The sequence below is a fragment of the Bufo bufo genome, chromosome 4 (genome assembly GCF_905171765.1).
Source record: "Bufo bufo chromosome 4, aBufBuf1.1, whole genome shotgun sequence".
Lineage (NCBI taxonomy): Eukaryota > Metazoa > Chordata > Amphibia > Anura > Bufonidae > Bufo > Bufo bufo.
The window spans coordinates 368,654,778-368,671,287 of record NC_053392.1 but is presented as its reverse complement, the minus strand read 5'-3'; the positions used below and the strand labels follow the sequence as shown (position 1 = coordinate 368,671,287).

The 16,510-nt window shown below is 39.2% G+C and overlaps 1 protein-coding gene across 2 annotated transcripts in view; it reads right to left on the bottom strand.

Annotated features, from left to right (window-relative positions):
- LAMA2 (laminin subunit alpha 2) overlaps positions 1-16,510 on the bottom strand; it is a 1,085,231-nt gene that overhangs the window by 668,134 nt on the left and 400,587 nt on the right. For both annotated transcript variants that reach the window (XM_040429125.1, XM_040429126.1), the window contains exons 7-9: positions 13,643-13,760; positions 2,095-2,273; positions 1,282-1,381 (exon numbers count right to left, since the gene is read on the bottom strand). In XM_040429125.1, coding sequence (XP_040285059.1) covers positions 1,282-1,381; positions 2,095-2,273; positions 13,643-13,760 — 397 coding nt within the window. The remainder of the gene's footprint in view (positions 1-1,281; positions 1,382-2,094; positions 2,274-13,642; positions 13,761-16,510) is intronic.

The window sequence follows — 16,510 nt, the reverse complement described above, 5'->3', positions numbered from 1 at the left end:
AGGGCTTTAATTTTCTCACTTCACCACACAACGTCTTATAAGCCCTCTTTCTTTTTCTCTACTAATACAGGCAAAAAAATTTAGGACATATAACTGCGGCAGTGAACGACAAATAATATTTTTTTTTTTACCACTAATACACGCCAAAAAGGGCTTTAATTTTCTCACTTCACCACACAAAGGCTAATAAGTCCCCCTAATACACAACAAAAAGGGTTTTAATTTTCTTACTTCATCACACAACAGCTAATAAGCCCCCCCCCCCACTAATACACTCCAAAAAAAGGCTTTAGAACTTAGCAGTGAATGGCAAATATATATTTTTTTGCCACTAATACACAACAAAAAGGGCTGTAATTTTCTCACTTCACCACACATCGGCTAATAAGCCCCTTATTTCCCCCCCCCACTAGTACACAACAAAAAAAAGTTTTAGAACATGTAACTGCAGCCGTGAATGGCAAATAATACTTTTTTTTTCGCCACTTATACACGCCAAAAAGGGCTGTAATTTTCTAACTTCAACACACAACGGCTAATAAGCCCCCTTTTTTCACCACTAATACACAACAAAAAAAGGCTTTAGAACATATATATAACTGCAACACACAAGGGCTAATAAGACCCCAATAACAAGAACGGTTTGCTGGAATTACAGAGTTATTGCAAACCTGAAATGAGCAGCAGTATAATGGCAATTTGGATCCGCAGACAGTGCAGCAAGGTATAATAGAATTGTTCCTATTACCCAGGCTGTAAACTCCCCTACTGAATTCTGTTCTGCTTCAATACTGTGGAATAATTCCTCCCTATCCTTTCTCTACACTTCTAATGCTTTTTCCCTGAACTTCTAGGGCTGGCTGGCTGCTGATTGGCTGCATGCATGGCATTGTGGGTGATACCTCGTTCCCAGAGTTACTTGCTCCATGTCCTAACATTTGTAGCAGCCATTTTAGGAAAAAATGTGATCTCTATCCCCGAGCAATAGCTAGTATTTCACTGACTAAAAGAAGCCATGATTGTTGAGATTTTAAAGACTAATGCTATATGAGAAGAATGTGATATTACTTAAATGTTGACCCTAGCAACTGTCTATATGGACAAGTTATGTACATTGAACTCTGTGTATTTGTGGGCTTGTCTTTTTTTTTTTTTACCTCTGTTCAGTATATAATGACAATGTTTTAATAATAGTAATAGCATAAATAAGCATAGCGTATAGCAATAAATAGTGGATTTTCTTTTTAGCCTCTAGCATATATAATATAGTTATGTTGTTACCTTCGGTAGCTTCTTTTTTATCCTTGACACATAAATCCTGTAATGAGCCTATTGGATCACAATTACATGGCCGGCAAGGGTTAGGATGACTTGGAGACAGCTAATAAAAACCAAAATAAAAGGTTATTTTAAAATGTCTGGTTGTTCCAAAACCAACTATCATAAAGCGTTAAAGATAATAATAGTGATAAGTTGCACCAACAGCAGCTAGATACTTTGGCGGTCATTTACTATCCAGAATAAACAACTATATTAGGCGTATTGCTTGCGTAGTTTGTGGTGCAAAGGTTATTTGCAACGCAATCTGCGACTTTTCCTGGCTCACGCCAGGTCTAAAAAAGTGAGCGTGGTATGGGCAGGGAAGGGGATGGGCCAGCAGGCCTGTTTTAGGTGTAGAAAATGGTCTAAATGTAAGCCAGCCTCCTTGCTGGCCTACATTTAGACTGGTGCTGGATACGCAGAAGTTATGTAGAGGGGCCTCTTCATAACTTCGGCGGATCCACCGCCAGCTATAAAGGATATTGACCCCCTTTTTTTCTTCATTTTAAGAGCTATGAGAGTGGGAAGTATGGGTCAATTTAGAAATGTTTGGTAGGAGTAGCAGGTGGATGAACTGGGCACTAGTAATGTGGGTAGTACACAATTAATTAGATGTTGAGTCCCAACAGGTTTATAATGATCTATGGTGTTTAACTTCTGAGGACGTGAAAGGGGATGCACATTCTATAATCTATCATCTATGTAATGCAACAATTATAAATAAAAAGTTAAACAATTAAGTAAAATGATATAGAAAAGTAATATATACTGTACCCATTGTGGTCTATAAAAACGATCTATACAAGATTCACAATTTATTCCAGCAGTGTTCTCAGTACAGTTGACACAAACTCCTCCTCCGATATAGTCACCATTAATATTCAAACTCAGATTCTGGTCAGCCACTTCTTGATCGTAATAGCATTCACCCGTCTTTCCGTGACAGTTACATGCTAAGAAACAAGTTCACAGTGTTAGAAAATTAAATAAGACATCAAGCTGAAGCAAAAGCTATTCCCTCTGGCATGTCTGGAATATCTCACCAAGCATGTTACAACACTTCTTAAAGGAAAGCTGTCCTCGTCAACTGGTAATGGAAATCATATAATAAATAGATTTAGGATGAGTGAATCAATTCTAATGGATCGATTTGTCTCATTACCAAGAGTTCTCTGCCTGTGAAGGGCTGTTGCCACAGGTCAAGAAGAACACACCTGTCGATTAACAAAGTCGGATATCTCAAACTGCCCTGACAATCTCACTCCTGTGCCACTAGTCCGAGTAGAGGCACAAGTGCAAAGGCTCTGCTGCGGAAGGGACAACTGTACATGCACAGCTACACTTCCTGGCAGTGGCACATGAACACTCGCTGCTCCCGAAAAAGGTTGAAAAGTAAAAATGTATTATTTTTAACATGTGCAAAAGCTAATAGTTCAAACAAGGTTGCCATATGAACAAAAACTATTTATTAGATTAACCTATAAAGAAGTTATATCCTGTAAGCTAGCATGTACTGGGAAAAAGATATACTGTGACTGGTCTTTAAGGCTAAAACACATTGGTTGTTAATAGATCAAAACATGCCTGGAGGCTGGATAAAGACTATCTTCAAAATTAACTTATGGAGGATATATATATATTTTGAGCAGGTTCTATTGAGACATCTATCACATGCAGTAATGCCTGGATAGAAAGCTAAAGGCTGATCTTTGAAAGAGGAAAAATTAAAGACTATAAAAAGGATTGGGTCCTTGGAGAGGGTAATACCTAAAGTAATGTGCTTCCAAGCATGTTTTATTGCTATAACAAATAGACTGGAAGATTGTTGGCAAACTTGCCTGGTCACATTGCTTACATCAGGAGGCAAGGAAAGAGTTCCACTCACATAATGACATTAGTGGACAACTAAGGTACCAGTTAGAATTATATTCCTTAGAGACAAAAACTAAGTTACCGAGTTTAAAGGGTTTTGTGGCTTTGAAATATTCATGCACGATTTTTGGGATAGGTTGTCAATATTAGAAGACTGGGGATACAACAATTGGAAACCCCAGTCATCAGCTTTTTAAGGGTACCATGGCACTTGTGCAAATGTAACAAATATATTAAAACAACAAATATATTTTAGCATTTTTGATAAAATCTAATTGTGTGTTTAAAGGTCTTTAGACCACTGACCTTTTAAGTAGAAAATCTTATCAGGGCTATTCTGACAGTTGTAACAAGACAGTAGAGAGATTGTGTCAAAGTTCATTTAAAGGGGGTTTCTAAGATTTTTATATTGGCAGCCATCAATTCCTGATCGGTGGAGGTCTGACTGCTGGCACCCCCACCGATCAGCGGTTTTAAGACTGCAGCATTGTGATGAGCACTGTGACCTATTCCAAGTCCAGTGACATCAAATTCATTGGTCACATAGCTTAGGTGCAGCTCAGTCCTTTTCAAGTGAATGGACCTCAGCAGAACGGCACACCCTCCTTAACCCTTTCATGACCAAGGGTCATTGATACCCTTATGACCACGTCTAATTGAGCAAATCGACATGTGTCACTTTATGTGGTAATAACTTACGCTTTTACTTATCCAAACCATTCTGAGTTTGTTTTCTCATGACACATTGTACTTCATGATAGTCATAAATTTGAGTCAATATATTTCACCTTTATTTATGAAAAAATCCCAAATTTACCAAAAATTTGGATAAATTAGCAATTTTCTAAATTTCTATTTCTCTGCTTTTAAAACAGAAAGTGATACCTCATAAAATATTTATTACTTAACATTCCCCATATGTCTACTTTATGTTGGCATCATTTTGTAAATGTAATTTTATTTTTTTAGGACGTTTGAAGGCTTAGAAGTTTAGAAGAAATTCTTAAAATTTTTAAGAAAATTTCCAAAACCCACTTTTAAGGACCAGTTCAGATCTGAAGTCATTTTGTGGGGCTTACATAGTGTAACCCCCCCATAAATGACCCCATTTCAGAAACCTCGTTACTCAAAACTGATTTTACAAACTTTGTTAACTCTTTAGGTGTTCCACAAGAATTAAAGGAAAATGGAGATTACATTTCTAAATTTCACTTTTTGTCAGATTTTCCATTTTGATAAATTTTTTTCTTTAACACATTGAGGGCTAACAGCCAAACAAAATTCTATATTTATTAACCTGATTCTGCGGTTTACAGAAACACCCCACATGTGGTCGTAAACTGCTGTACGGGCACATGGCAGGGCACAGAAGAAATTATTTTTGGAGGACAGATTTTTCTGGACTGGTTTTTAGATGCCATGTCCCATTTGAAGCCCCCTTGATGCACCCCTACAGTAGAAACTCCAAAAAAGTGACCCCATTTTGGAAACTAGGGGATAAGGTGCTAGTTTTATTGGTACTGTTTTGGGGTACATATGATTTTTAATTGCTCTATATTACGTTTTTTGTGAGGCAAGGTAACCAAAAAATTGCTGTTTTGGCACTGTTTTATTTTTTATTTTTTACAACTTTCATCTGACAGAGTAAATCATGTGCTATTTTTATAGAGCAGGTTGTTATGGACGCAGTGATATCAAATATGTCTACTATCTTTGTTTGTTTGTTTCAGTTTTACATAAAGCATTTTTGAAAAAAAATAATGTTTTTGTGTCTCCATTTTCTGAACGCCTTATTTTTTTATTTTTCTGCCGATTGCCTTATGCAGGGGCTCGTTTTTTGCAGAAAGAGTTGATGTTTTTATTGGTACCATTTTTGGGTACATATGATTTTTTTGATCATTCATTATTACACTTTATAGGGCAAGGTGACCAAAAAATTTGTTGTTTTGGAACAGTTTTTATTTATTTATTTTTACAGCGTTCACCTGAGCGGTTAGGTCATGTGATATTTTTATAGAGCAAATCATTTTGGAAGTGGCAATACCTAATATGTATACTTTTTATTATTTATTTAAGTTTTACACAATAATAGCATTTTTGAAACACAAAAAATTATCTTTTAGTGTCTCCATTGTCTGAGAGCCATAGCTTTTTAATTTTTTGACCAATTGTCTTAATTAGGGTCTCATTTTTTGCGGGATGTGGTGACTGTTAGATTGGTACTATTTTAGGTGGCATACACCTTTTTGATCGCTTGGTGTTGCAATTTTTGTGAAGTAAGGTGACAAAAAATTGCTTTTTTGGCACTGTTTTTATTTTTATTTTTTTACGGTGTTCAGCTGAGGGGTTATATCATGTGATACTTTTATAAAGCTGGTTGTTACGGACGCGGCGATACCTAATATGTATACTTTTAAAAATGTATTTCACTTTAACACAATAATAGCATATTTGAAACAAAAAAATGATGTTTTAGTGTCTCCACGTTCTAAAAGCTATAGTTTTTTATTTTTTAAGTGATTTTCTTATGTAGGGGCAATTTTTTTGCGGGATGAGGTGACAGTTTTATTGGTACCATTTTGTAGTACGTACGCCTTTTTGATCGCTTAGTGTTGCACTTTTTGTGATGTAGGGTCACAAAAATGGCTTTTTTTTTTTACACAGTCGTTATTTTTATTTTTTTATGGTGTTTATCGGACAGGGTGGATCATGTAAAATATTTATAGAGCCGGTCGTTACAGATGTGGTGATACCTAATATGTGTAGTTTATTTATTTTTTCATATTTTAATCTCTTAAAAATGAGCGGATATAGTAAAAGGCAATTTTTTTTTTTATTTTTTTTTATTGTTTTATTTTCACACTTTTTTTTTTTCAAGTCCCACTTGGATCTTGAAGATCCAGTGGGGCTGATGGCTGTACTATACTTTGCAATGCTCTTGATGGATGGCAACACTGAACGCCTTTGCAAGACGCTGCCATCGCAGCGTGGCAGCCCGGTGGTTGAGAGAGGTAGCCCCCTCCCTCTGTTAACCCCTTGGATGCCGCTGACAGTGGCATCTAAGGGGTTACAGAAGAGTGTCAGCATACAGCTGACACTCACTGTTGATGGCAGCGGCTCAGGAACAGAGCCACCGTCATCACAAATAGCAGGGGCACGGAGCAGGGGGACGCACAGGGGGGGAGCGCAGGGTAGAAATGGGGGCAGGGCCGGCACAGATGAGGGCAGGCAAAGATGGGGGCAGGGCCAGCACCGATAGGGGCAGAGCATGGAGGAAACAGCAAGCAGACATCAAGGGGCGGACCGACACCAGGGAAGACATCAGGGGGCACAGATCGGGGTACACATATTGGGGGCACACAGAGCGTAGATCAGAGCCTGAAACCGGCATTTTAACACTGCCCCGATCCGATTGGTTAGTCTGCACAGACTAACCAATCGGAGTGATTGCCGGCAAGGGACCACTCTGATTTGTCCCTTACCGGCATTACTGGACTGTATGCTGTCCGTGACAGCAGCAGTCCAGGGGCAGAAGCTTTAATACAAGCATTTTGCAGCGCTTGGATTAAAGAGCTGCCATGACGTCTATACAAGTGCTAGTTGCACGGTGTATGTACAGATAGCACGTATATAGCCATATGGCAATCAAGAAGGGGTTAAACAGCTGATTGGCTGGGGAGTTGGAACCCTCAGTGATCGGAGATTGATGACCTATCCTGAGAATAGTTCATCAATATTAAAAACTCAGAAAACTCCTTTAAAGAATGCCCTGTATATTGTAGCTAGGACTGATTTTTCAGCATTATCCTAGCTTAGCATAGCATATTAATTAAGTTCTAATCCAGGGACATATTCAGGCACTATTTTCCAAGAATATCTTAAAAGGGTTCTACATTATAGAAATCCTGATGTGCTCCTAGCTTGTGGTATTAACAATATTATAAATCACCTTGGAATTTCGTAGATGAAAGTGCATATGGGTATAGTCCAGACACAATATATATATATATATATATATATATATATATATATATATATTTATATATACAGTACAGACCAAAAGTTTGGACACACCTTCTCATTCAAAGAGTTTTCTTTATTTTCATGACTATGAAGGCATCAAAACTATGAATTAACACATGTGGAATTATATACATAACAAACAAGTGTGAAACAACTGAAAATATGTCATATTCTAGGTTCTTCAAAGTAGCCACCTTTTGCTTTGATTACTGCTTTGCACACTCTTGGCATTCTCTTGATGAGCTTCAAGAGGTAGTCCCCTGAAATGGTTTTCACTTCACAGGTGTGCCCTGTCAGGTTTAATAAGTGGGATTTCTTGCCTTATAAATGGGGTTGGGACCATCAGTTGCATTGAGGAGAAGTCAGGTGGATACACAGCTGATAGTCCTACTGAATAGACTGTTAGAATTTGTATTATGGCAAGAAAAAAGCAGCTAAGTAAAGAAAAACTAGTGCCCATCATTACTTTAAGAAATGAAGGTCAGTCAGTCAGCCGAAAAATTGGGAAAACTTTGAAAGTAAGGGCTATTTGACCATGAAGGAGAGTGATGGGGTGCTGCGCCAGATGACCTGGTCTCCACAGTCACCGGACCTGAACCCAATCTAGATGTTTGGGGTGAGCTGGACCGCAGAGTGAAGGCAAAAGGGCCAACAAGTGCTAAGCATCTCTGGGAACTCCTTCAAGACTGTTGGAAGACCATTTCAGGGGACTACCTCTTGAAGCTCATCAAAAGAATGCCAAGAGTGTGCAAAGCAGTAATCAAAGCAAAAGGTGCTACTTTGAAGAACCTAGAATATGACATATTTTTAGTTGTTTCACACTTGTTTGTTATGTATATAATTCCACATGTGTTAATTCATAGTTTTGATGCCTTTATAGTCATGAAAATAAAGAAAACTCTTTGAATGAGAAGGTGTGTCCAAACTTTTGGTCTGTACTATATATATCTAGATATATATATATACACTCACCTACAGAATTCTTAGGAACACCATACAAATACGGTGTTGGACCCCCTTTTGCCTTCAGAACTGCCTTAATTCTACGTGGCATTGATTCAACAAGGTGCTGATAGCATTCTTTAGAAATGTTGGCCCATATTGATAGGATAGCATCTTGCAGTTGATGGAGATTTGAGGGATGCACATCCAGGGCACGAAGCTCCCGTTCCACCACATCCCAAAGATGCTCTATTGGGTTGAGATCTGGTGACTGTGGGGACCATTTTAGTACAGTGAACTCATTGTCATGTTCAAGAAACCAATTTGAAATGATTCGAGCTTTGTGACATGGTGCATTATCCTGCTGGAAGAAGCCATCAGAGGATGGATACAAGTTCTCATTCTGTTTACGCCAAATTCGGACTCTACCATTTGAATGTCTCAACAGAAATCGAGACTCATCAGACCAGGCAACATTTTTCCAGTCTTCAACAGTCCAATTTTGGTGAGCTCGTGCAAATTGTAGCCTCTTTTTCCTATTTGTAGTGGAGATGAGTGGTACCTGGTGGGGTCTTCTGCTGTTGTAGCCCATCCGCCTCAAGGTTGTGCGTGTTGTGGCTTCACAAATGCTTTGCTGCATACCTCGGTTGTAATGAGTGGTTATTTCAGTCAACGTTGCTCTTCTATCAGCTTGAATCAGTCGGCCCATTCTCCTCTGACCTCTAGCATCCACAAGGCATTTTCGCCCACAGGACTGCTGCATAATGGATGTTTTTCCCATTTCACACCATTCTTTGTAAACCCTAGAAATGGTTGTGCGTGAAAATCCCAGTAACTGAGCAGATTGTGAAATACTCAGACCGGCCCGTTTGGCACCAACAACCATGCCACGCTCAAAATAGCTTAAATCACCTTTCTTTCCCATTCTGACATTCAGTTTGGAGTTCAGGAGATTGTCTTGACCAGGACCACACCCCTAAATGCATTGAAGCACCTGCCATGTGATTGGTTGACTAGATAATTGCATTAATGAGAAATAGAACAGGTGTTCCTAATAATTCTTTAGGTGATTGTATATATACCAAATCAATATTTCATCTTACTGAATCATATAACTCACTCGTATTTTCTGAAAACATATAACTCAGAAAATGAAAAGTTTGACTTTAGTTTTTACACATCAGCCTGGGGAACAGCTGAGGTACAAGTTTCACTTGTAGAACTTGTCCCAATGTTACGCTAGGCACTCATTTTGCTGAACTGTTATTACTGTATTGTATTACATCTCTAAATGTTTTCTTTACAGCAAAAAAAGATATTGTGTCTCCTTGAGATCTATCAACAATGAAATAAAGCATCATATTTGACCTTTCCCTGTGGTCCACATTGTTTTTTTTTTTTCTTTTCACATTGCTTGTGGCAGAGGTTACTTATTAACAACAACAGAACTGCTGCTCACCTTGTTATTGCAAGTTCTCCATTGTCAGGGAATCACAGAGATATTTCAGCAACATTTATTTATCAGGTTGCGTAATATTTTATTGCAGGGTTGGAGCACTTTGCTATTTAACTACTGTTATTTCACTGTTCCTCCCATTTAGGCTACATGCACATGAACGTTGTTTGTTTCCGTGTACGTTCTGTTTTTTTTGCGGATAGGATGCGGACCCATTCATTTGAATGGCTGTCCGCAAAAAATGCAGACAGCACACCGGCATTGTTACAATGGATCCACAAAAAAAAAAAACGGATGGCATATGGATGTCATCCTTTTTTTTGCGGATTCGCAGTTTCCGGACTGCAAAACACATACGGTCGTGTGCATGTAGCCTTATTTTGGGTCTTGCAATGACATTTTTTATTAATGGATTTTACCACTGCATTTGATCATTGCTGTCGAGACCAAACACAATAATATATATATATATTTTTTTGTATCATTAAGCAACATGGTTTTTTCAATTGCAAGTGGTATTTTATTCTATAATATTTGTTTTGCCTATGATTCTTTGTATAAGCTTTTAAAGGAATAGATGCAGCACAAGGGCTCATGCACACGACAGTATGTATTTTGCGGTCCGCAAAAACGGATCCGCAAAAAATACAGATGATGTCCGTGTGCATTCCGTATTTTGTTGAACGGAACAGCTGGCCCCTAATAGAACAGTACTAGGACATGTTCTATTTTTTTTGCGGAACGGACACACGGACATACGGAAACATAATGCATACAAAGTAACTTACGGAGTCCTTTCCCTTTTTTTTGTGGACCCATTAAAATGAATGGTTCCGCATATGGTCCGCAAAAAAACGGAACTGACACGGAAAGAAAATAAGTTTGTGTGCATGAGACCTAAAACAAATGCCATGGTGAGAGGTGGAGAGGGTGTTTGTTTAAGGCCTCATGCACACGACCATATGTATTTTGTGGTCCGCACAAAATGGATTTGCAAAAAATACTGATGAAGTCCATGAGCATTCCATATTTTGCGGAACGGAACAGCTGGCCCTTAATAGAACTGTCCTATCTTTGTCCGTAAGGGCTCCTGCACACAAACATTTTTTTTTTCCATTTACATTCCGTTTTTTGCGTTCTGTATATGGACCGTATACGGAACCAAAAAAATGGAAGGGACTCCGTATGCCTTCCGTTTCCGTATTTCTGTTCCATTCAAAGATAGAACATGTCCTATTATTGTCCGCATAATGGACAAGGATAGGACTGTTCTATTAGGGGCCAGATGTTCCATTCCGCAAAAAACTGAATGCACACGGATGTCATCCGTATTGTTTGCGGATCCGTTTTTTGAAGACCGCAAAATACTGAAAAAGCCATACGGTCGTGTTCAAGAGGCCTAATGCGGACAATAATAGGACATGTTCTATTTTTTTGTGGAACGGAAAAACGGACATACGGAAGCGGAATGCACACGGAGTACCATTGAAATTAATGGTTCCGTATATGGTCCGAAAAAAACGGAACGGACATGGAAAAAAAATATGTTTGTGTGCATTAGCCCTAAGACAGGAAAATTAAAATTCTCTAATGCAAAAAAAATATTTTTGAATTAAGTTAAAAATATTTAATTACCAATGTATGCTATTATCCTGTTGCTTGTCATGCTATGTACAAGTTGTTAGTTTTCTTCTGAACATTTTTTAAATAAAAATCTATACAGCACATACCACACACTGACTTTATGCTGGGAACAGGGATCTCCTGATCTGATAAGGTGGGACCTGCAACTATCGCATATCTATAGTGTATGAGCCTTTATGTCTCTGATTTTTTTTCCTTGTCTTTCCATCAGTTTTTTGTAATGGCAAAGATCATGTAGTCTCAGCTTGTCATCAAAAACTATGATGGAAACTTAATTGTCTCCCTTAATTGTAGGGATCTGTTGCAAAGCAGATTAATCAAAACTTCAACATGGTATACCTCTGTTTTCCTTGATTTGGGTGAATGTTGTGTTGGCTATACCTACAATAGGACTTCAGTAAGAAAAGAAGGCAACCAGAATGTTCTCAAATAGGAATATGAACATTCAAAGTTGTCATCTCTGGTGTCTAGGGTCTGTTAATGGAAATGATTCCAAGAATAAAAAAAACGGTATTAACTCATGGAATTATAATTCCACACTGATGGATTGCTGACAGATAAAGCAATTGTAAAGTAAGCTCTCCTCTGTGCTGCTAAATATTTAGGCACGCAGGACCACACTTGAGAACAAAAGTAAGGGGCAGATTTTGACATCTATTAGAATAAAAAAAATAGGTTGCGCAGTTGGTTAATAGTGATGAGCAGCATAGGCAATATTCGTTTTAACTCTCAAGTTCTAGAATTCGTGATCTCCAGTCATTGTTTTCTTGATTGCGAAAATCAGCAATGTAATACGCACGTATTGCGCACACAATACAAGCGTGTCTCACTGTTGCTAAATTTTTTAAGCTGCTAGAAGTTTCCTGAGCCTGGAGAAAATGGTTGGCAGCAACTTTCGTGACTGTGAGGAAGAACGCCTGATCACTGTAAGTAATTTTACATTACAGCACTGTTTTTGATTAAAAACGGACAGCAAATGACTATTTTATTTTTTTCCATAGACAAAAGACAAGGACATTAATCCCTATCACAGCACAGTAATTCCTATCACACTACCTAACACCCAGCACTGGAACCTATCAGCTACACTATATCACTATCTAACCTACACTGACTATCTCCCACTAACTATCTGTATTATATATATGACCTAACTAACTATCTAATGTAATTGGATAAGGATCCAAATAACTCGGCAAAGCACAGAGCACAGCAATGACACTGCTCTCTCTCTCTCTCTCTCTCTCTCTCAGAACTGCAAAAAACAGCAGAAAATGGCTGCTGAGAAGTTTCTTATATAGTAAGGGGCAGGCAACTTTCTTATTGGTTGCTAGGGATGTTGCTAAGCTCAGACAGAGTTATTGCAGCCTTTTTATTAACCAACAAGCATGAAGCAGTGAGGGTACTGATGAAAAAAATCTAGAATATTCACGATTACGAAGATATAGCACTATATTCTAGATCTTCCCGAATTCTCAAATTGCCGATATTCAGGATAAAAATTTGCGATTAGAATATTTGCGATCAACACTATTGGTTAATATTGATGATCTATCCTAAGGATAGGTGATCATTAGCAGATAGATGGGGGTCTTACTCCCACCAGTCATTAAAATGGGACAAGCAGTTGTGACCACACTGCTCTGAATCTACAACCAAGGCAACGTGCAAGTAATTTTGAAGATGAAGTAACACTCACACAAGTGCTGCTACTTCAAACAGCTGATTGACAAGGGTGCCAGAAGTCAGACCCCCACCGATATAATATTCATTATTTATCCTGAGGATAGGTCATCAATATTATCCCACTACACAACCCCTTTAAGAACAGCATATTACACTCCGGTTTTTATCTATCCACCGCTGGCATCAAATGCGGAACATTTATTAGAAGGGACACGTCTCTTAATAATGGTGGCCCATCTGTGCAGGTCCATGCGTCAAAATTGAAATCTGTGCCAGCAAAGGAGCTGGTGTAGATTTCCTGTATAATCTATACTAGTTACCTAAGATTATAATAAATATGTCAGACTGGCTATTGGCCTGCACCCCCAAAGAGGTCCCAAAATGTTGCACAAGTATGGTGTGTTACTAACTTTATGACTTTTTGCTGCCGTTTTCTGGCATACAGAGGATGATAGATGTCCCCCATAGGCTTTATCAAAGAAAGCCAGCTATGACAAAGGGCACTATGAATTCTTGACATGCGTAAATGATAACAACTTCTTTTCTTTGATGAATTTTATAGGAAGTTTTCAATAAAGCCTTACGTTGTATTCTAATGGATGCTGACGTTTTCACTTTTCTTCAGTTGAAAGATGAAGGACCAAAAAGCCATTGAACACTAACAATCATTTTGCCAAGACATGGATATTGTACACTTACGTTCACATTCATGCTTTGTGAGAAAGGTCCCAGCACGCCAAGGTTTCTGGTGGAATCCAGGACAGCATCTGTCACAGCTGTGACCACATGTATTGTGCTCACATTCACAGGATGATTTCTACCATAGAGAAAAATAAATAAATAAAAGAACAAAAAAATAATAATTAAATTATTATAACAAGCAAGACTGGTTAAATAAAATGTTTAAAAAAGTGTAAAATTGTATCTATTCTTAAAGGGGCTGTTCCACATCCTACTGGCCTGCCAACCATGTGATTGTGTCATCACCACCATCCTTGCAGGAATGTGCTATCCAGGCAACGGTGTGACGATGCCAATGCCTAGTGATGAGCGGCAGGGACAATATTCAAATTTACGATATTTCGCAAATATTTGGGCGAATATTCATCATATATTCGCGAATTCGAGAATTTGTGATTTCCAGTCATTAATCGGCAATTGCAAAATTTGCGATACGAAAATTTGCGATCAACACTACTCCTATAGGCAACTTTTCTATTGGTTGCTAGGGATGTTGCTAAGTGCCGATATTCGCAATAAATTCGCAATTAGAATATTTGTGAATATATTGACTATATTCTAAATATTCATGAATCCTCGAAGTGGCGATATTAGCGATTAAAATTAGCGATTCGAATATTCGCGCTCAACACTCTGCCCTCTCCTTGAGACCTCCTGTTGTGGGATTTTGGAATGGTAAGTATGTCACAATCAGATCGGTGGGGCTGCTGGCTGTCAGATTCCTGGTGATCAGATATTATCTTGAGGATTGCCTATCAACAGTAAAGCTGTCCATACAAATTTAAAGGGCAGCACTAGGGTCCTAGGTCCAAATTAATGGCAACATCTGCATGGAGTTTATATGTTCTCCCCGTATTTGTGTGGGTGTTCTCCAGGTACTCTGGTTTCTTTCCACACTCCAAATACATCCTGATAGGGAACTTAGATTGTGAGCTCCTTTGGGGACTGCAAGTAATGTTAATGTCTGTAAAGTAGTGCAGAATATGCCAGTGCTATATAAGTGAGTAAAATAAATTCAACTTTGAATCTGTCAGCCGACAGCTATATCTCCTGACTTCCTCCTCCCACATATGTATGTATTTTAGGGGAAGAGTGGAAATAGCCACTGTTAGACATTTCTATAGGTGACTTACCTCCCAAGGAACATATTGATTTTACTGTACCCTTCTCTCCTCCAACATTATCTGTCGGGGGAGAGAAAGGAGCTCCTGACACACATTAGTGTGTTGACTGAACCAACCTTTCTTGGTCGGTTTGGCTGACATAAGACTAATGGCCAGCTTTAGGGAGTAGAACAAAACTCTAAGGAAACATAGAGGTACAATTGACTACTGTTGTACTAAAGTCGCAGAAAAAATGTTTTGAGTATTATTTGCAGGTGTTAGAAAGTGTACAAGGTGTGTTATTTGAATTGTAAAGATTTTCACAGAAAAAATGCCATGATATGACAATGGAATCTTTTCATCTACTTTTCATCCCTAACAGCACATGCCAATGAGTCCTGATATTCATGATCTCCCAGCTCTCCTCACCAAGCTGCCACTGATTTTAGCAAATTAGTCAATTAGAGAAAGTGACCCAGCATTTTGCCAAGGGGATCTGTCACTAGTCTAGGCTGACCTTAGTTAGGACACAATAACGCTGATCACAGATTCCATTTAAGAAATTAATGAAGCCCATCAAATCCTGTCAAGTTGAGGGCAGTGCAGTGGCTTAGAGGTTAAATCTCTTGTTTTGCAGCACTGGGGACCTGAGTTCAAATCTGGTCGAGGGAAAATTCTGCATGGTGTTTGTGTGGGTTTCACCCTACACTAGAAAAGTATGTTAAGATGGATTTGCTTCCTATGGAATCAACCCTAGTTGGCGTTTACAATGAGCACCTGTATGTTAGCCACTACCATCCCTGCAATTTGAGTCCCTTAGGGAAGAAACATCAAATTATAAACGTTTGCTCTCATTGATTATTATTTTTTTTTTTGCAGAGGTCATTAGTGTTCTGCATGATGGTGCCCAACAAAGAATTATGGTAGTGGAGGCCTATGTATGCACAGGTTTATTCAAAGAAACACCAGACTGTTTTGCTCAATTTCCTGATCTTCCCATTCCAACAAAAAAACATTATATATGGTTTGATGCGAAAAAGGCATAAGGCCTCTTTCACACTTGCGTTGTTGGGATCCGGCGTGCACTTCCGTTGCCGGAGGTGCCCGCCGGATCCGGAAAAATGCAAGTGTACTGAAAGCATTTGAAGACGGAACCGTCTTCCAAATGCTTTCAGTGTTACTATGGCACCCAGGACGCTATTAAAGTCCTGGTTGCCATAGTAGGAGCGAGGAGCGGGGGAGCAGTATACTTACAGTCCGTGCGGCTCCCGGGGCGCTCCAGAATGACGTCAGAGCGCCCCATGCGCATGGATGACGTGATCCATGCGATCACATGATCCATGCGCTTGGGGCGCCCTGACGTCACTCTGGAGCGCCCCGGGAGCCGCACGGACTGTAAGTATGCTGCTCCCCCGCTCCCCGCTACACTTTACCATGGCTGCCAGGACTTTAGCGTCCTGGCAGCCATGGTAACCACTCTGAAAAAGCTAAATGTCGGCTCCGGCAATGCGCCGAAACGACGTTTAGCTTAAGGCCGGATCCGGATCAATGCCTTCCAATGGGCATTAATTCCGGATCCGGCCTTGCGGCAAGTGTTCCGGATTTTTGGCCAGAGCAAAAAGCGCAGCATGCTGCGGTATTTTCTCCGGCCAAAATACGTTCCGTTCCAGAACTGAAGACATCCTGATGCATCCTGAACGGATTTCTCTCCATTCAGAATGCA